General features: G+C 45.1%; 1 protein-coding gene and 1 long non-coding RNA gene across 3 annotated transcripts in view; one reads left to right on the top strand and one right to left on the bottom strand.

Annotated features, from left to right (window-relative positions):
* The window catches only part of LOC141988261 (uncharacterized), a 49,372-nt gene extending 41,669 nt beyond the window's left edge, over nt 1-7,703 (bottom strand). The window contains exons 1-2 of the long non-coding RNA XR_012639716.1: nt 7,539-7,703; nt 4,530-4,622 (exon numbers count right to left, since the gene is read on the bottom strand). This is a non-coding gene — a long non-coding RNA (uncharacterized LOC141988261). The remainder of the gene's footprint in view (nt 1-4,529; nt 4,623-7,538) is intronic.
* Nucleotides 7,704-7,917: 214 nt separating this feature from the next.
* Nucleotides 7,918-20,091, top strand: part of UHRF2 (ubiquitin like with PHD and ring finger domains 2) — a 172,660-nt gene continuing 160,486 nt past the window's right edge. For both annotated transcript variants that reach the window (XM_074953331.1, XM_074953332.1), the window contains exon 1: nt 7,918-8,444. In XM_074953331.1, coding sequence (XP_074809432.1) covers nt 8,292-8,444 — 153 coding nt within the window. In that variant the 5' untranslated portion in view covers nt 7,918-8,291. The remainder of the gene's footprint in view (nt 8,445-20,091) is intronic.

The following is a 20,091-nucleotide window of genomic DNA, read 5'->3' on the forward strand; positions in this document are numbered from 1 at the left end:
CACATATTCCAAAGCCCCCATTTTCCCACAAAAAGTTACCATAAGCCCAAATGCTTGATTTTTTAATATTTTACAATACAACTTTCTTTTAAATACTTAAAACAAATTTCAAACGTATTGTGTCTTCCTCCACTTGACATTTTTCTTCTCTCTTTTCCCTGCGTCTGTGTTTCCTACACCTAGGCTTCCTCATTCTCCCACAGTCCCACCCACGGGCACCGACTTTCCAAAGTGCCAGGGGGTGCTCAACCCACAGCTCTGCCCCAGGCCCCACCCCCACTTCACCCCTTCCCCCAAGGCCCCACCCTGCCCCGCTTCTTCCCTCTCATTTCCACCCCCTCCCCTGAGCGCGCCGCATCCTCGCTCCTCCCCTCCTGAACTCCGCAAAACAGCTGATCGCGGCGGGCGGGAGGCACGGGGAGGGAGGTGGAGGTGCTGATCTACAGGGCCCGCTGGCAGGTGGGAGGCGCTGGGGGGGGAGGGCTGTTGGGGGGCTGCCAGTGGGTGCTCAGCACCCACCATTTTTTCCTTGTGGGTGCTCCAGCCCCAGAGCACCCACAGAGTCGGCCTATGTTCCCACCAGTCCAGTCATCTTTTGTTCCTCATAGATCCTCTGGTTTCCCAGTCTAATCAATCCTGTCTCAAACTAATTGTTTGCTGCCACGAGCCCCACCATCTCTTGTCATCCATCTCCAAAGTTTCTGCTCCAATCCGTCCTCTGCCCCTACATATCTCTTCCTAGTCCACCTTAAACACTTAACATTAAAAAAGTTGCAGAGCAGTTTTTAAACTAAGAGATGGGGGAAAGCCAATTGCTGCAGAGGAGCATGTGGATCAGTCAGAGATTTCTCTTAAAGGAGAGTCTATTGGTTTTAGTCAGGAGGAGAGGATGGAAGAGGATAAAGTATGGGCCAGATCAGACGAGAAACTTTCACATAAAAAAGAATCTGACACATCAGAAAAGGGCAGACAAATAAACAGTGACAAGTTTTTAAAGTGCTTGTACACAAATGCTAGAAGTCTAAATAATAAGATGGGTGAACTAGAGTGCCTTGTGTTAAAGGAAGATATGGATATAATAGGCATCAGAGAAACCTGGTGGAGTGAGGACAATCAATGGGACACAAACATTCCAGGGTACAAAATATATCGGAAGGACAGAACAGATCGTATGTGGGGGGAGTGGCACTATATGTGAAAGAAACTGTAGAATCAAATGAAGTAAAACTCTTAAATAAATCCACATGTTCCATAGAATCTCCATGGATAGTAATTCCATGCTCTAATAAGAATATAATAGTAGGGATCTATTATCGACCACCTGACCAGGACAGTGATAGTGACGATGAAATGCTAAGGGAGATTAGAGAGGCTATCAAAATAAAGAACTCAATAATAGTGGGGGATTTCAATTATCCCCATATTAACTGCGTACATTTCAGCTCAGGATGAAATGCAGAGACAAAATTTCTAGATACTTTAAATGACTGCTTCTTGGAGCAGCTGGTACAGGAACCCACAAGGGGAGAGGCAATTCTCGATCTAGTCCTGAGTGGAGCGTAAGATCTGGTCCAAGAGGTAACTATAACAGGACCGCCTGGAAATAGTGACCATAATATAATAACATTTAACATAGCTGTGGTGCCCACCAGCCCAACACTGTGGCATTTAATTTCAGAAAGGGGAACTATGCAAAAATGAGGAAGTTAGTAAAACAGAAATTAAAAGGTACAGTGATAAGAGTGAAATCCCTGCAAGCTGCATGAACGCTTTTCAAAGACACCATAATAGAGGCTCAACTTAAATGTATACCCCAAATTAAAAAACACAGTAAAAGAAGTAAAAAAGAGCCACTGTGACTTAACAACCATGTAAAAGAAGCAGTGAGAGATAAAAAGGCATCTTTTAAAAAGTGGAAGTCAAATCCTGGTTAGGTAAATAGAAAGGAGCATAAACACTGCCAAATTAAGTGTAAAAATGTAATAAGAAAAGTCAAAAAAAGAGTTTGAAGAACAGCTAGCCAAAAACTCAAAAGCTAATAACAAAATGTTTTTTAAGTACATCAGAAGCAGGAAGCCTGCTAAACAACCAGTGGGGCCCCTGGATAATCAAGATAGAAAAGGAACACTTAAAGACAACAAAGTCATTGCAGAGAAACTAAATGAATTCTTTGTTTCAGTCTTCACGGCTGAGGATGTTAGGGAGATTCCCAAACCTGAGCTGTCTTTTGTAGGTGACAAATCTGAGGAATTGTCACAGATTGAAGTGACACTAGAGGAGGTTTTGGAATTAATTGAGAAACTTAGCAGTAACAAGTCACCGGGACCAGATGGCATTCACCCAAGACTTCTGAAAGAACTCAAATGTGAAATTGCAGAACTATGGTTTGTAACCTGTCCTTTAAATCAGCTACTGTACCGAATGACTGGAAGATAGCTAATGTAATGCCAATATTTAAAAAAGGCTCTAGAGGCGATCCCTGCAATTTCAGACAGGTAAGTCTAATGTCAGTTCCGGGCAAATTAGCTGAAACAATAGTAAAGAATAAAATTGTCAGACACACAGAAGAACATAAATTGCTGGGCAAAAGTCAACATGGTTTCTGTAAAGGGAAATCATGTCTTACTAATCTATTAGAGTTCTTTGAAGGGGTCAACAAACATGTGGACAAGAGGGATCCAGTGGACATAGTGTACTTAGATTTCCAGAAAGCCTTTGACAAGGTCCCTCACTAAAGGCTCTTATGTAAATTAAGTTGTCATGGGATAAGAGGGAAGATCCTTTCATAGACTGAGAACTGGTTAAAAGATAGTCAACAAAGGTTAGGAATAAATGGTAAATTTTCAGAATGGAGAGGGGTAACTAGTGGTGTTCCCCAAGGGTCAAATCCTAGGGCCAATCCTATTCAACCTATTCATAAATGATCTGGAGAAAAGGGTAAACAGTGAGGTGGCAAAGTCTGCAGATGATATTAAACTGCTCAAGACAGTTGAGACCAAAGCAGACTGTGAAGAACTTCAAAAAGATCTCACAAAACTAAGTGATTGGGCAACAAAATGGCAAATGAAATTTAATGTGGATAAATGTAAAGTAATGCACATTGGAAAAAATAACCCCAACAATGAATACAATATGATGGGGACTAATTTAGCTACAACTGATTAGGAAAGAGATCTTGGAGTCATCGTGGATAGTTCTCTGAAGACGTCCACGCAGTGTGCAACAGCAGTCAAAAAAGCAAACGGGATGTAAGGAATCATTAAAAAAGGGATAGAGAGTAAGACATACAATATCTTTTTGCGTTTATATAAATCCATGGTACGCCCACATCTTGAATACTGCATACAGATGTGGTCTCCTCATCTCAAAAAGGATATACTGGCAGTAGAAAAGGTTCAGAGAAGGGCAACTAAAATGATTAGGGGTTTGGAACGGGTCCCATATGAGGAGAGATTAAAAAGACTAGGACTTTTCAGCTTGGAAAAGATAAGGGGGGTATATGATAGAGGTATATAAAATCATGAGTGGTGTGGAGAAAGTGAATAAGGAAAAGTTATTTACTTGTTCCCATAATATAAGAACTAGGGGCCACCAAATGACATTAATGAGCAACAGGTTTAAAACAAAGAAAAGGAAGTTCTTCTTCACACAGCGTACAGTCAACCTGTGGAACTCCTTGCCTGAGGAGGTTGTGAAGGCTAGGACTGTAACAGGGTTTAAAAGAGAACTAGATAAATTCATGGAGGTTAAGTCCATAAATGGCTATTAGCCAGGATGGGTAAGGAATGGTGTCCCTAGCCTTTGTTTGTCAGAGGGTGGAGATGGATGGCAGGAGAGAGATCACTTGATCGTTACCTGTTAGGTTCACTCCATCTGGGGCACCTGGCATTGGCCACTGTCGGTAGACAGGATACTGGGCTAGATGGACCTTTGGTCAGACCCAGTATGGCCATTCTTATGTTCACCTTTTGCTTTTGCTTCAGTCCCCAATATATCCTGTACTCCAATTTTTTCCTTCATCAGTACATCATTTGCCAATGAGCACCCACCAGCCCCATCAAGACATTCTGTCCCTAATTAGCTCCCTTCTTCCATTAAACTCCCAAATCAACTGTCTCTTCTCATCTCCCCTCACAGACTCCCAATAAAATCTCTTTACCACTCTTCATCTTCCCTTCCAATGGTTTCTTTCCTTGCATCTAAATCCATCCTGTCACACTAAATCCATCAAGCAATATTCCACACAACAGTCCAATTCATTGTCTGTGAATGACAATTCAGAGATCTGATCCTCCCATCCAGCAACCCTGATACCAACAAACTGATCCTCTATCCCCAACACGTCTGACCAGCCAATGGATCCCCAAGCATGATCTCCGAGCAAATGAATCCTCTGTCACCAGTCTTTCCAGAAAAACTGATCCTATGTTCCCCTCAGGAGCAGACTGATCCTGTGATCTCCACAAAGGTTTTCCTCAGAATACTGACCCTGTTTCCAACCAACCTAGCTGTTTCACCCTCCTGTTTACCTTCAGGATTCTTTTCCCTCTAATCCGGAGGAGAGAGACACTTATTCCTGGCAGGAGGCAAGCAGTAGCTTCAGGAGGACACAGGGCTGTAACCTGCAGAAAAAGAAAATGATGTGGAGGTGTTATACTGGGACTCTGTTGCATCACACTCCTGGACTGGACTGCTTCTAAGGGTTAGGATGAGAGAATGGTGGCTGTATCTCTTTTTGGTCATGTCATAAATATAAAGGGAAGGGTAAACCCCTTTAAAATCCCTCCTGGCCAGAGGAAATCTCCTCTCACCTGTAAAGGGTTAAGAAGCTAAAGGTAACCTCGCTGGCACCTGACCAAAATGACCAATGAGGAAACAAGATACTTTAAAAAGCTGGGAGGAGGGAGAGAAACAAAGGGTATGTGTGTCTGTCTATATTCTGTCTTTGCTGGGGATAGACCAGGAATGAAGCCTTAGAACTTTTAGTAAGTAATCTAGCTAGGTATGTGTTAGATTATGATTTCTTTAAATGGCTGAGAAAAGAATTGTGCTGAATAGAATAACTATTTCTGTCTGTGTATCTTTTTTGTAACTTAAGGTTTTTGCCTAGAGGGGTTCTCTATGTTTTGAATCTAATTACCCTGTAAGGTATTTACCATCCTGATTTTACAGGGGGGATTTTTTTTTTTATTTCTATTTACTTCTATTTCTATTAAAAGTCTTTTTGTAAGAAAACTGAATGCCTTTTCATTGTTCTCAGATCCAAGGGTTTGGGTCTGTAGTCACCTATGCAAATTGGTGAGGCTTTTTATCCAACATTTCCCTGGAAAAGGGGGGGGTGGTTGTTCATCGTTCTTAAGATCCAAGGGTCTGGGTCTGTAGTCACCTAGGCAAATTGGTGAGGCTTTTTACCAAACCTTGCCCAGGAAGTGGGGTGCAAGGTTTTGGGAAGTATTCTGGGGGGAAAGACGTGTCCAAACAGCTCTTCCCCAGTAACCAGTATTTGTTTGGTGGTGGTAGCGGCCAATCCAAGGACAAAAGGGTGGAATATTTTGTACCTTGGGGAAGTTTTGACCTAAGCTGGTAAAGATAAGCTTAGGAGGTTTTTCATGCAGGTCCCCACATCTGTACCCTAGAGTTCAGAGTGGGGGAGGAACCTTGACAGGTCATAACTATTAAAACAACTGTTCCTACAGTACTTCCACCCTTTACTTCTGGCCTCTCTAGTAAAGAAAACCTGTTACCTGACATGTGGTAGTGTTAATGGGGACTGTAGCAGGATGGTCACCCGCTCCTGCCTGGATGGGCTTAAAACAGCCCTGGGAGAGGGCTTGGGTATGGGAAAAGCTGGGCTGATTGGGGCGTGGCCATAACTGAGGCTACCTCCCAAACAGACCAAAGCTGGCCCTTATAAAAGGGCTGTGGGCCAGGTACTGAGAGAGTCTCCTCTAGCTGTAGAGGGAGATGGGCCTGGCTGCTGGGGAGTGTACTATAGCACCTGAGGTGGAGCAGGGTTGGGGGGAAGGCTAGAGGAGCTGGGGAGCTCTGGCCTGGAAACCCCCCAGGCTGCAGGCCTAGTAGAAGGCTAAATATGTACTGGGGTTGCAGGGGGCAGCCCAAGGGGTAGGCCAGGGCAGCAGATCCAAACCCCCCCTTGCCTATGATAAGTGGCATTTACACTGCAGTTGGTGCCAGGGAATGGGGGCTAGTTGAGGACTGGCAGTGGCCAGAGACTGAAGTGAGGTGGGGATAGAGGGTAGGGGTTCCCTGGGGAGGGGAGACCCAAATCTGTGGGGTACTTCAGGGGGCAGCACCCTGGGTAAAGGGGCACTGTGGTCCGGGAGGGACATGGGGGGAGCCAGTGGCAGCGGGACGCTGGCCTGCAGATGGTGCTCTGGAGGCTGGAAGAGCTACTTCCCAAGGATGACCAGAAGGAGGTGCTGCACTGCAGGGGTGAGTCCTGACTGTTACAGGGACCCCCCAGAAAGCTAGAGCTTGATGTGCCTAATGCTTGGACCATGTACGCTGTAGTGGGGTCAGTTACTGAATTATATAATCATAAGCCTTTTCCTCTGTGTGATGTCATAATCATTTTAGAGATGAAGGCAAGGGGCTGACTTTCAGAAGTATAGGCACTAGCAGCTCCCAATTATTTCAACTGCAGTTGCAGGTGTTCAGCATTTTTGTAAATCAGGTCCTATGTTACTTGGTCAAGGCCACAGTGGGAGTCCGGTTAGAACTGGAATTAGACATGCAGGAATGTTTGCTTTCATTCCAATGTAAGAGTGCCATAAAAACATCTTTAACACCTGAATCCTATCATAGCCTATTAATTTCTGAGCGCAATCCCCAAATTTTATCACACAGAGTACAAGTAAAGCTGCTCTGAGTCCCTGTAGAACATATGGACCTCAGTGCTTCTATAGTGAACAATATCACAAAATTCTGTATCCTGTTGAATCCAGGTGCCAGATACATTTTTATTGTGCATTGGGCCAGGATACACTAGGGTCCAGATTTGTGAAGTAGGAGCAGCTAGTTCTTTACTTAGCTTTCCAGTGAAGCAGGAGAGGCTTGCTCTTTATTTAAATTGTTCTCTTTGGAGCTTTGGGCCCAAAATTTGGCAAGCTGGATCTAGGTGCCAGAATCCTCTTTCTTCTATGCTGTTGTGCTGAGATGAGTCAGGATCTAGATCTTCCCTGTATAACGAGCAGTTAGACTTGTTTTGTGTTTAGTCAGTGGGATTTGTGGGTTCGGGGCACAAAGCTGGCTAACTCCAGGTTTTTGCGGCACTGGGTCCAGATTTAGTGGTGATCTCAACTGTTTTATCTGTTCTTTGTCTCTGTGATAACGTTGGAGGGTTTGGGTCCACCAGACTCTGGAAGGATCCAGGCATCAGGTCTGCGTGTCTGAGGTATGGTTTAGTCGTGCCTTGCAGGGGTCTGGAGGAGTTTGGTGTTAGTGTCACGAGGCAACAATTGTTTTCTGTGCTGCTAGCACAGCTTTGGGTGCAGGATCCGTGTAGGCCCAGCCCTTACCTCCTTCCTTTAACAATGAAGCTGAGATGCACCCTAACAGGTCTAGGTCCCCCGGACCGAGACAAGTCCCAGGCTCCGAGCGCCCCACAACGCGGAGTCTGCTCCCGCCGTGACAAGGCAAAAGACTCGCTCTTCCCCTTCCCCGCGGAGATGGTTGCAGATCTGCCCTTACACCTCGTCACCGCGCGAACCCTCAGCCCGTCAGACCCAGGGCGGAAAAAGGGGGCCGGCTGGGGGCGGGGCGTAAGGCGGGGCCCTGCGGGTGGCGAAGACGGAGGGGGGGGGAGCCAGTCCTGTCTCCTCGATGTTGTTGTTGTGGTCTCTTTAAGGCAGCTGGGCGGGGGGGAGAGGGAGCGGGAGACTCTCGCGATATCAGCCTTGGCGCCGTGACCTCCATGTGAGAGCGGCAGCTGCTGGTAAACACTCCCCGGGGCTCGGACATGGCTCCCGGCGGTGCCCGTTAGACCTGGCCGCGGCGCTTCGCTCAGGGCGCTTCTGCTCATTGTGCTGCACCAGGGAGCTCGCGGCCTCGCGTAAACGTCGCTGCGGGCGCACTCGGACCGGCGGGGGCGGGGGTCTGGTCTCCTCGCCCCTGTGAGCGAGGCCGCCGGCCCGGGAGGCTCGGGCTGCTCCGCGGGTTTACCATCCTGCCCCACTGAGCCAAAACAAAGAAGCGGCAGAGGCGCTCACGCCCCCGGAGAGCGGGCGGGAGCCGCGACCGGCAGCCTCCCGAGCGGTGGGCGGCCGCGCACCATGTGGATCCAGGTCCGCACCATAGACGGCACCGAGACCCAGACCATCGACGACCTGAGTCGCCTCACCAAGATAGAGTGCCTGCGGGAGAAGATCCAGGAGAGCTTCCGAGTGAGCCCCGAGCGGCAGCGCCTCTTCTACCGGGGCAAGCAGGTGAGGCGGGAGCGCCCCCGAAGCTGCCGCCACCCCCCGCGCTCTTTGTGCTCCCCGGAGCGGCGCTCCAGGCTGCCCGGCCATGCGAGCCGCTGGCTGCGGCTTTTGTTTACTCGCTCTTGCTGGGCCTAGGGCAACGTGAGGGGCAGGAGCAGCCCGGCTCCCCCTTCCTGCGGCGCTGCTGAGCAAGGGACCAGGCGGCGCCCCCGGCCAGTGCCCCGGAGGAAAGGGTGTCGGACCGACTCCTTTGTGTTTGCTTTCCCAGCTGGACAGCCTCGCGCCTCCCCCCCCTGCCGTGCTCGGGGATGGGAGGAGACGCGGCGGCTCCTCCAGGCTTCCCCCTTGGTGTCCCCGTTGGCTTCAGCAGGGGAGGCGCCTCCCCCGGCTGTGTGTAAAAGCGGCTTCCAGGGCGGAGCGCCGCTTTCAGGCCCCGCACGTGTGTATGTGGCGTGGGGAGGGGGGCCGGGGGCGTGTGCCTGAAGCGAGGGGGGTTCTCGCCTCCCCGGCCTCGCGCCAAGGATTAACGGTTTTGTGGAACTATTGGGCCTGGTTACGAACCCTCCCCTCTCCGGGGGGAAGCGGGGGCAGCTCTGCAGAATGGGGGGGGGAGGGCGGGCGCACGTGACTAGACCACGTGGGGGCGGGGGGCTCCAAGATATCGCCTCTTACCCGCCTTGGCTTTAGCTTCACTTACAGAAACCGAATAAGCCTGAGCATAGCTTGCCCCAGCAGGACTTTTGCACCCTGTTTGCGTTAGCCCTTCTTGTCCCCCACACCCCGAAATTGCCCACAGTTGGGGCTTCTCCAATGGGAGAGCTACCACAGACAATGTACCAGTGCCTACTGGTGTCAGACAAGTTGCATCAGCTGTCCCTGGATTGAACTGTGCTTAAACATCTTTGTGTGGGCTATGCTGTGGACACAGTGGTACCTAGCATTGCTCTAGCCAAAGAGGATCTCTCCGTGTCTGTGCCTATAGCTGTAGATGCTTTCATCATCATATAGACATAGGGTAGTGGCAAATGAGGCATGCAGAATGCTGCAAGAGTAGTAGAGGAAGGGCATAAAAGGCAAAAGGAAAGGGAGGTTGGATGTGATAGCACCAGAGATGCACACTTCAGTGTGATTGAATCTCCTTTTTTTAATAGGAAGAGTGATCTGGGCTACCACTGGATGCAGTGTGGCTCTAACCAGTATGGCCAGGTTATCTGTCTCTAAGATTAAACCTTAAATTTAACAGATTGGATATATATTGGTGTGAATAATAGAAGCAGTCACAAGGAATGGGATTTAATATTAGTCATCAACAGGTGACCACTAACATAAGTTTTTCTGTATCTAGTGCTCCGTGGAGTGAGGAAATGTCTGTGAAAGATGCTATAGAAAGATTGCAATTCCTATGGCATGAGTGTTAATCTGGAAGTTTAAAATTTTACTTGAGGATTAAAGTTATAATAATTGTGAAGCTAGAAGCTGAAGCAGAGTTTTGAGCAGTTAAAAGTGGGCAGAGTTGGTGTCAGTTTGACCTTTCAGTCACATTGATGTCAGTACATCTACGCACTTCCTGAAGGGGAGATTGGGGTCTGGCTTGTTAATTGCAGGGACACAAGGTTGGTTAGAGCTTAGTCACTGCTTTTGTTTCCACCTTGATTCTTTCTCTTCTCCCCCCCCCCCCCCCAAAAAAAAAAAAAAAAAAAAAGAGATGAAAAGAATCTTCTGTGGCTAAGGTGACATTCTGGCTGACTTAAGCTTGGGTTACTTTCCTTGTAAGACACAGGAGTGGAAGTTGCAAATTTTTTTTATTGAATGTACGAACTAATTTGAGCTCAAACAAATAGATTCTGGTTCTGAACGCCTTTCCTGCTGGAAGTTAGTTTGTCAGCTGTGCATGTGGAACTGAAGATTGAAGAGATTTTTATCCCCTAAAGTGTGTACTGTCGAACATGAGGATGTACTGTGCTCAGTTAGAGTTAGTATCTCTTCACTTGATTTTAGCAGAAATGAATGAGTGCATCCGCATTCTGAAAGAAACTAGTTCATTACTCCTTGAGACACACATTCTCGGGATAGGTTTCAGAGTAACAGCCGTGTTAGTCTGTATTCGCAAAAAGAAAAGGAGTACTTGTGGCACCTTAGACTAACCAATTTATTTGAGCATAAGCTTTCGTGAGCTACAGCTCACTTCATTGGGATAAACTTCCCAATGCTACTGCAGTTCAGGCACATACACTACCATAAGCTTAGCTATTGTAGCTTCTTGACATCTCATTTCCCTTTTGGGCAAGAGCATTAGACCTTTGAGATGTGTAGTAACATAGGGAGTAAAATTAAGCAGGGGACTGACCCTGTATGCAGCTAAAGTTTCACACTAAAACATTTGTGTAGAAACATGAATTTTTACTGCATTCAGGATTGTACAGAAGGACATGTGGCAGTATTCATGGTTGCAGTCTGTCACTTGTGGCTCACTTTATAAAGGCTCTCGGCAATGTGAAAGAGTTAGGATTCCTTAAATTAGATTAATCTGGGAAATATGTCAAGATATTTAGGAAGTCTGTAGTTTCTGCAGACTTGCCTTGTTCTTCCTTAGTTGCTAACTTCCTGTTTTATGAAGTCTTAAGACTTTTTAAAAGCTAGTCCCTTTGTGCCCCCTTTTAGAAAAGAACCTGAATGAGAGTAAAATTTTTCCTGCTTGTTTAACTGTAAATGTTAGGCCTGTAAAGTCTTGTGTTTCTGGTTTTATTGGAGGACTTCTGTGAGGTCTCAGATGTTTATGGTGAGCTTTCTCTGGTTAATTGACAAGGTTGGGGTGTAAAATCATGAAAGGCCCCCTTAATCCAAAATCTGAAAGGGGGCAGGGAGGAGAACAAGCTTTGAACAATGAGTAATCCTTTCCTTTTGATTACTGAATTTTTACCCTGGGCTCATGATGTCACCATTTTACTTATCCCTGTCAGTTTTTCATCAAAGACAGATCTGAGCTGCTCATGTAAACAGAAAAAAAATTGAAAACCTTTTCAGGCTAGCTTTTTACATAAAAGCCCAGCTTTGGATATTTAAGTAATACTGTTAGGGCTGTATGTTTTAAACAGCTGCTTTCCCAGAGAAGGCAACGTCGTCTAATTTCTCTGTATAGGACATGTAAATGTACCCTTCAAGGTCATATATGTAGGAGGAATGTAGCATGACAGTTTTCCCTGCAGAAGCAACTCAAAATCCCTACAGTTATGTTTTGAGTCTGTGGAGGTTGGCCATGGCCACTTATTACAGGTCTCTGTAGCTAGCAAGCAATTCAGAAACTGTATTGCAAGAAACATTATCTGAGACTCCTCCCTTTCTGTGGTGAAGTATTCCAGTAGTCTTTTTTTAAAATCACTTGGAGTGACATGGGTAATCTTGTACTTTAAAAGGCATAAATTGCTTCTTTGCTTTAAACAGTAAGATATGCCATATTTGACAAAAAGCTATTTGATTTGTATAGAATGGTTGATTAAGATTCCCCAAATCCTTCTTTTAGTAAACTGGTTGTGGCCTGTGTGTACACTGAAGTTTATTTAGATAATTATTGTAACTAAGAGCATGTACTGCAAAAATGCTAAATGTATTTTACAGGAAATGGCAAAATGCTTATATACCCAAGTAAAAGTTTTTGTAAGGGAAGTAAAGGAGATCTTGGTTTGAGTAGACTTACTCTACACACTTTTTTAGAACTAAATACAGTAAACTATTTGCAAAGAACCAAACTCTAATCATTGTGGGATCCCTAGCTTCAGTTACTTTTCTGGAAAAACAAGCAGTAAAAAATGTTGAGGTTTAAGCTTGAAAACTTGCCACAAAACTTAAACTTAAACTGATCCACAAGTCTGCATAGGAATTCAAACAAATTCCTGCTGCAAAGTTGGGTTTGTACAACTGAAACTTACATGGTATCCTACTTTAACAGTTTTTACTTCAGATCACAAAATACGAAAGTTACTTCAGAATGAGAGATTGGTTTGGGGATATGGAATTGTCAGGTTCTTGGTTAAAATCTTATCTAGGCTGGAAACTAACTTGTATCTATCTCACTGTTGCATGAGGAGTTTGGCTCATGAGAGGTTAGTGGATATCTGTCCATATTACAGAAACAACCAGCAAAACTGGCATCCTTCCTGGCAATCTTATTAGTGGTCAGATATAGAAGGGAGTTGCAGTCTAAACTGTCCTTTTACACCTCTCCAGTACAGGATTGAGGCAGGTAGTGTGGCAGCATAGGAAACTGTGCATACTACTGTGGCAATGGTTTTCAAACTTTTTTCTGGCGATGCAGTTGAAGAAAATTGTTGATGCCAGCGACCCAATGGAGCTGGGGATGAGGGGTTTGGGGTGTGGGAGGGGCACAGGGCTGGGGCAGAGGGATGGGGAGTGGGGGTGAAGGCTGCAGGGTAGGGCTGGGAATGAGGGGTTCAGGGTATGGGAGGGGGCTCTGGGCTGGGGTGTCGGAGGGACGCAGGCTTTGGGGTGGGGCCTAGATGAGGGGTTTGGGGGTGCAGGAGGGGGCTCTGGTTTGGGGGGCTCAGGGCTGGGACAGGAGATTGGGGTGCAGGTTTACTTTGGATGGCTCCCGGTTAGCAGCATAGTGGGGGTGCTAAGGCAGGCTTCCTGCATATCTTGGCATCAGACTGTGCTGCGCCCTGGAAGCAGCCAGTAGTAGGTCAGGCTCCTAGGTGGAGGTGTGCATGTGGCTCTTGCCCATAGCCCCCCGCCTAGGAGCTGGACCTGATGCTGGCCGCTTCCGGGGACAACACAGTGTCAGAATAGGTAGGAACTGGCCTGTGTTAGCCATGCAGCACCGTTGACGGGACTTTTAATGGCCCAATCAGCAGCTGACCAGAGCCACCACACCATGGTACCGGGTCGCAACCCACAGTTTGAAAACCGCTGTGCTATGGGATTTGGTGTTTTTGATCAGGACTATAGAATGGAAAAAAATTACAATAAAGTTCAGTTCATAACACTTTCAAAGGAAAGTATTCCAAATGTAAGGCAAGACTGTGTCTTAATGATTCTGCAGATGCCTACATGCTGTCATTGCTGCTTTGTGGCTCATAACTGTCTCAGCTTCATTCTGATGCTGCTTGAGATCGCAACCTATTGGGTGTTAGTGAAACCATCAACCATGGCAACTTAACCTTGCTGCCATATTGGGGGGGGGGGGTAGGGAGTGGTGGGAAGAACTACACTAGGCCTTGACTTCACTAGGCAGAAAGGCGTGCTAATGCATCAGCTAATATATAACTAATGAGGTAAAATCCTAGCGGGGCAAGGCAGCTCATAGTTAATGAGTTAGAGGTGAGGTTAAAACTAAAGCTCCCTCATAATCTTTGCTCCTGAAAATTAGCAGGTAGAGTTAAAATGGAGACATGGATAGGCTCAGGGCACAAGAGTATATAATCTGTGATCCAGACCCTCCTCTTCTGCTCTCTATACACCCACCTAACCTTCTCATTACACCTCTGGCTAAAAAATAAGGCTGCTTCTTCTTCCAGGCAGCCTGGGTTCTATCAGCAGGAGCATGGAGAGTACGGGATAGACTGTCTCCCTGCTCTCAATTTTGTTGCCTGGCACCACCGCAACCCCTTGGTGCCAGAAAGAACAGTTCTAGGGAAAGTTGTGCTTAGCCCCTGCTGTGCTGTGCTGGAACATGTGCTATGCAGACAAGTTCTCCTGAGATGCTGTCTGTCAAACTCTAACAAGTCTACTGAGCATTTGCGAACAAATTTTCCAGACTCATGACTTGGGTGAATTTTCATGGACAGCATAAACTTCTTCCTTTCCAACTTCCAGTCCTTGCTCCAAACCATGGATGGGCTAGAGCTTCTGAATGAAACAGTTGTGAGAACTATTGTGTTTTCCCCTAATTTTATTTTTGGAAATTACTTGACCATTTTAGCTGAAACTTTAATTTTTTTTTTTGGCCTCAGGCGGAGAGCCAGCATGGGGAAACTTCAGGTTAAGTAGTTAAAATTTAGTTTTTTTTAAGCAACTGAAAACAGGATCTTAAAATGGGAAGTATTTGCCAACTATAACCATAGGTAGCACTATCTGCTCCAGCTATAATTTGTTAGATTGTGGTAGTGTGACACTGAATACCTTTGTTGCAAGAGCGCAGAAGTCCAGCTGGATTAGTACTGTACTACAGTATACTTGAAACAAGATTGACAGTGAGCTAATGCTGAGGTTAATGGCCATTTAGGTAGGACAATAGGTTCAAGCTATGCAATTCAGTGGGGGTTACAACGAAAAATCAGTTGCTTCTATGTTAACAAATAACTCTCCAATCAAAATGCAACCTATTTCTCTTGGAAATTGGCCAAACCTTTCTGAAATGTAATTATCCTTGGTGGTATTTGGCATCAGTCTCTATAGGTACCTGAAAATATACTTTGTAAGACACACACATAATATAATAGACACTTGGGCTCTAAGAGTAAAATGTCTGGTAGATGAGAACTTAAGCATGTGGAAAATGTAATGAACATGCCTAATACACTACAAGTACTATTTGTGCTGCAGTTGAAGCTGAGCTGCAGATTTTTATAAGACCATTACCATGAGGGTTTAATAATGAACATTCTTTAGGGGCTGCAATTTGATGAACAGTCAACTCTTAATCACTTTGCTTGCACAGTACTAGGTTTTAGGAAGAAATGTCAATTGTCTCTGAAACATACAATCGGACTTTAAAGTTGCTTTTTAAATAAGTATCCAAACCTAGTCTGCCCTAGCTAATAAGTTAAATCTAGAACAAACTTATGGGGGTTGCATGGCTCAGTACTGGTAAGTGGATGGTAAGTCTTGTTTCTAGGTCACTGAATTTGGGTCCAGGTTGGTGGTGGTCAGATGTTGCTTTCTCAGAGCTTCTAGAGTGTAGTCGCCACTTGCTTCTCCACTGTGAATGCTGCTCTCATTCTGGTGTCTGGGGAAAGCTTGGCGCACAGATCCAGAAATATGGCTTTTCATATCCAAAAGTTCTGCAGCCACTGCTCATCCCTTCATTATGGTGTGATCCCACCAGTCAGTGCTCCTTTCTCAGGCTCAGAAGCAGCATTCCACCGTATGCAACCGCTCTGAACAGCGCCAGTCCCCTGGAATTGTTTTGCTGTGTCGCTCAGCAGGCTGTCCTCGGAGAAATTGTCATGTCTCCCATTGTTGTGATTCTTCCTGTGATCTGCAAATATAGGAGAATCGTGCGTCCTGTGTTTGCAGCATTCCTGAGAATTGTGTTTAGGTCTGTGGGCTCTGTGCCTCAGTCAGATGGGAGACAGCAAAAATGCTGTGGGAGTTAGTGGATTTTTAAAAAAAACCCTCAAATATGGGATATGGATGGCATTATGGGATGGAGAACATTGCATGCTGGGAACTTGAGCTTCCAGAGATCCCTGGGTCAGTCACTTCTTTCTAACACATTCCAAAATCTTCTCAAAAGACATTGTACTGGAGTGCAGCATGGTGGCACACTAGGATACCTACCCATGGTGCCACCACACTTGGCATCAACACATCTTCTGTGAAAGAAACCGTACACCCCAGCTTATATCACTTACACCTTGGATCAGAGCTCTGCTTAACACACAACTTGTAGCATAGATATGTCCTAAGTCAGTGGGAGATAAAGATGCTCTGCAAGGTGCAGAGTTCCTGTAAGATAATTATTTTGCTTCTGGGCTACGGTTTTTGAGTGACTTAGTCACCTATGTACAATAGCTCAATGGCTTTCTTCACTTTGTGTACACTGTTAAATTAATATTTAAAGAAAAGCAGGCACTCTAGTCTAAAACAGGCACTCCAGGTTGGATAAAGTGAGTTTAGGTCACAATTTTATTTAATCTTTAAAATATCCAAAATGATGTGATGTCAACCAGATTTGGCCAGTGCAGGGTTTCCTGTACAGAAGCTCTGATGCAGTGCGATCCTTTTGTCCTTGGGCTGTTGCTAGCCATTACTTACTGAAACCACTTTCAGTTTTGTACGGTTAATACCATATGTCTTGGAGCACAAACACTTCTCTGGTTTCTAATGCAATAAAAACCAACAGAAGATCCGTGAGAATTTTGAAGCTTTATCTCAATTTTCACAGACATGTATAGGGCTCTATCAAATTCACGGTTCATTTTGGTCAATTTCAGTCATAGGATTTTTAAAATTTAATGATTTCAGCTATTTATATCTGAAATTTCATGGTATTGTAATTATAGGGGTCCTGATCCAAAAGAGTTGTGGGTGGGGTTGCAAGGTTATTGTAGAGGGGGTTGCAGTACTGTTGCCCTTCTGGGCTGCTGGTGGTGGTGGTGGTGCTGTCTTCAGAGCTGGGCAGCTGGAGAGTGGCAGCTGCCGGCTGGGATCCCAGCTCTGAAGGTAGAGCTGCCACCAGCAGTGCAGAAGTAAGGATGGTGTGGTATGGTATTGGCACCCTTACTTCTGTGCTACTGCCTGCAGAGCTGGGCCCTCAGTCAGCAGCTGCCAATCTCTGGCCACCCAGCTCTGAAGGCAGCAGTGCAGAAGTAAGGGTGGCATGGTATGGTATTGCTACCCTTACTTCTGCACTGCTGCTGGTGGGGTGCTGCTTTCAGAGCTGGGTGCCCAGCCAACAGCCGCCACCTCTCTCTGTCAGCCCAGCTCTGAAAATAGTGCAGGGATAAGGGTGGCAAAACCCTGATCCACTTAAAATAAGTCTGTAACCCTCCCTCCCCCCTCAGCTCCCTTTTGCGTCAGGATCCCCAATTTGAGAAATGCTGGTTTTCCCCCTGTGAAATCTGTATAGTATAGGGCAAAAGCACACACAAGACAAGCTTTCCCAGGGGGAGACCAGATTTCACAGTCCATGATGCATTTTTCATGGCTGTGTGTTTGGTAGGGCAGTGTCACAATTATTAAGCGGGGAGGGAAGACTTAATACACTTAAACCATGTTAAAGTTGGGACCTGGTTGTCAAAAGCCTGATGTGTTAAAGATTAACTGTCTTGATTAACTGTCTGGAGCTGTATCTCTTATAACTTAAAGCATGGAATGCCATCCAATTATGGCTGATTAATTGCAGTTAACTTGTGTGATTAACTCAAATTAATAGCAATTAAAAAAATCACTTAATCCCAGCTTTAATCATGCTGTTAAACAATAGAATACCAATTGCAATTTATTAAACATTTTTGGATGCTTTTCTACATTTTCAAATAGATTGATTTCAGTTACAACACTTAATACAAAGTGTACAGTTCTCACTTTATATTTGCATTAAAAATGTGTGTACTATAATGATATAGTATTTTTTCAGTTCACCTCATACACGTTCTGTAGTGCATTCTCTTTATGGTGAAAGTGCAATTTAGAAATGGCTTTTCTTTGGGTGGGGTGGGAGTTACATAACTGCACTCAAATGCAAAACTTCAGAGCCTACAAGTATGCTCAGTCCTACTTCTTGTTCAGCCAATCGCTAAGGCAAACAAACTTATTTACATTTTTGGGGGATAATGCTGCCCGCTTCTTACTTAAAATCTCACCTGAAAGTGAGAACAGGCATTCGCACTTTGGTAGCTGTTATTACAAGGTATTTACGTGCCAGATATGCTAAACATTTGTATGCCCCTTCATGCTTCAGCACTACAGTACTTGTAATGGGGGAATTGAAAAATACCTTTTTTTACAGTACAAATATTTGTAATATAAAGTGAGCACTGTACACTTTGTATTCTGTATAATTTAAATCAATATATTTGAAAATGTAGAAAACATCTGAATTTTTAAATCATTGGTTAACAGCATGATAAATCACACTATTAATCACTTAATTTTTTTTAATCACTTGACAACCCTATATCCAATATTAATCAAATACTATGCTTTCTGTTAATCTTAATGCAGTTGGTTTGTTTAATCATCTACTGTTCTTAGTCCTTATAGCTAACAGACACACACAACCATGCTAATATGCATATGTGTAAATTGCTTTGCAGCACTACTTTGCTAGTGGTGCCACTGACTACTGGCAGAGGAAGCAGTAACATATACTGGAATTGTAAAGATGGGAGTTGCCTTTTTCTCGCCATTATTCCTTAAGTTTATGATAGGGGCATACATTAGTGGCCTACTTGTGAATTACAGTCCTCTTGATTTTTAGTATCCTATGGAATAGCGCTAATCAAATTGTGTTTTGAATGGCTAGTTCTGTGACACTTTCTAGGGGTACGTAAGGTTGTGCGGCACCTTGCTACCACCTTCCCTTAGCATGAGGATGTCAAGTCTGTGCCTGTCGGGTCAGCTCCCTGACTGCACTAGCTATAAGCAACACAAGCATTCTCTCAGCCTACTCTGGCTCCACTGTGCCTTTGCAGGTTAGCAGTAGATGCACTCCAACCCCCAAGTCTTCCAGGTGTGCCACTGCCTCCTCTTCTCCCCCCCCCCCCCCGAGTGGCGACACACTCAGAATATATAGATCCTCTGCTCTGAAAGGAACGGTACACCAGTAGTAAGCTTACTACTTACACCTTGGATCACAGATCTGCTTAACACACAGCATTTAGATTTGTTTATTACAAAAACAAGAATACAGTGGAGTTGCATCTTACGCAGGGGTTAGGTTCTAAAGTCAGCGTGTAAGGCGAAAATAGTGTATAGTCAAAGAGTCGAAGAATGAAAGAATAAAAGGGAGACTACTTGAACATAGTTATGCGCAAACTGTAGTGCTGCAGGGTGGCCAGGAGCATTGTCTATGATCAGCAACACTTTAAAGTCAAGTCCTGTCTCTTCGAGGTACTGCTTGACCTCCGGAATGAAACACTTGTGGAACCAATCCAGAAATAATGCTGCTGTCACCAAGCCTTTTTACTTGATTGCCAGAACACAGGCAGGAGATTTTTTTGTTCTTGCCTTTTAGGGCACAGGGATTTGCAGCCTTGTAGAGCAAGCCCAATTTTATTAAATGCCCAGCCGCATTGCCACAAAACACAGTCTTTAGCTGCTTTGAAGCCAGGGGTTTGTCTTTCTGATTTGAAAATGTAAGTGCAGTTGGGCATTTTTTTTTTTTCCAGGAGAGCCCAGTCTTGTCAGCATTAAAAACTTGTTCTGGAAGATAGCCCTTTTCTTCTATGATTTTCTTTAATTGTTCGGGGTAGGCTTTTGCTGTCTCTTCATTGGCAGATGCAGCTTCACCAGTAGTCTGCACGTTTTTGAGGTTGAAGCAGTTCCTAAAACTCCCTCCTTCTTCGGCAGGAGGTTTGAACAGCGCATAGTGCCTATCTATAGGCACATGTTTACGATTCATGTCTTCCAGCCATAAGTTTAATGCCTTTTCAGTCTTCACTAAAGTCTTATCACACATCTGGCTCGTCACCTCAGCAGTTATTGGTGCACTTGATGCCACGGCTTGATGGATTTCTCTCTCTCGGGTCTTGATGGCATGGATGCTGGATTCGTTGAGGCCATATTTACGCACCACGTTGGACATACTGTCTCTAAGTCCAACACAGCCAGTTTTTCCTCCAGCGTTGGAACAGATCACCTGGTGCTCAACTGAAGAAACAGCGAAGTAGTTGGCTTGCGTTTAGGGACCATGTTGTATGAAATATATATCTTTAAACACTAGAATCACATTCAGTGCGGTGAGATGCTC

This window comes from Natator depressus, chromosome 5 (assembly GCF_965152275.1).
Source record: "Natator depressus isolate rNatDep1 chromosome 5, rNatDep2.hap1, whole genome shotgun sequence".
Taxonomy (NCBI): domain Eukaryota; kingdom Metazoa; phylum Chordata; order Testudines; family Cheloniidae; genus Natator; species Natator depressus.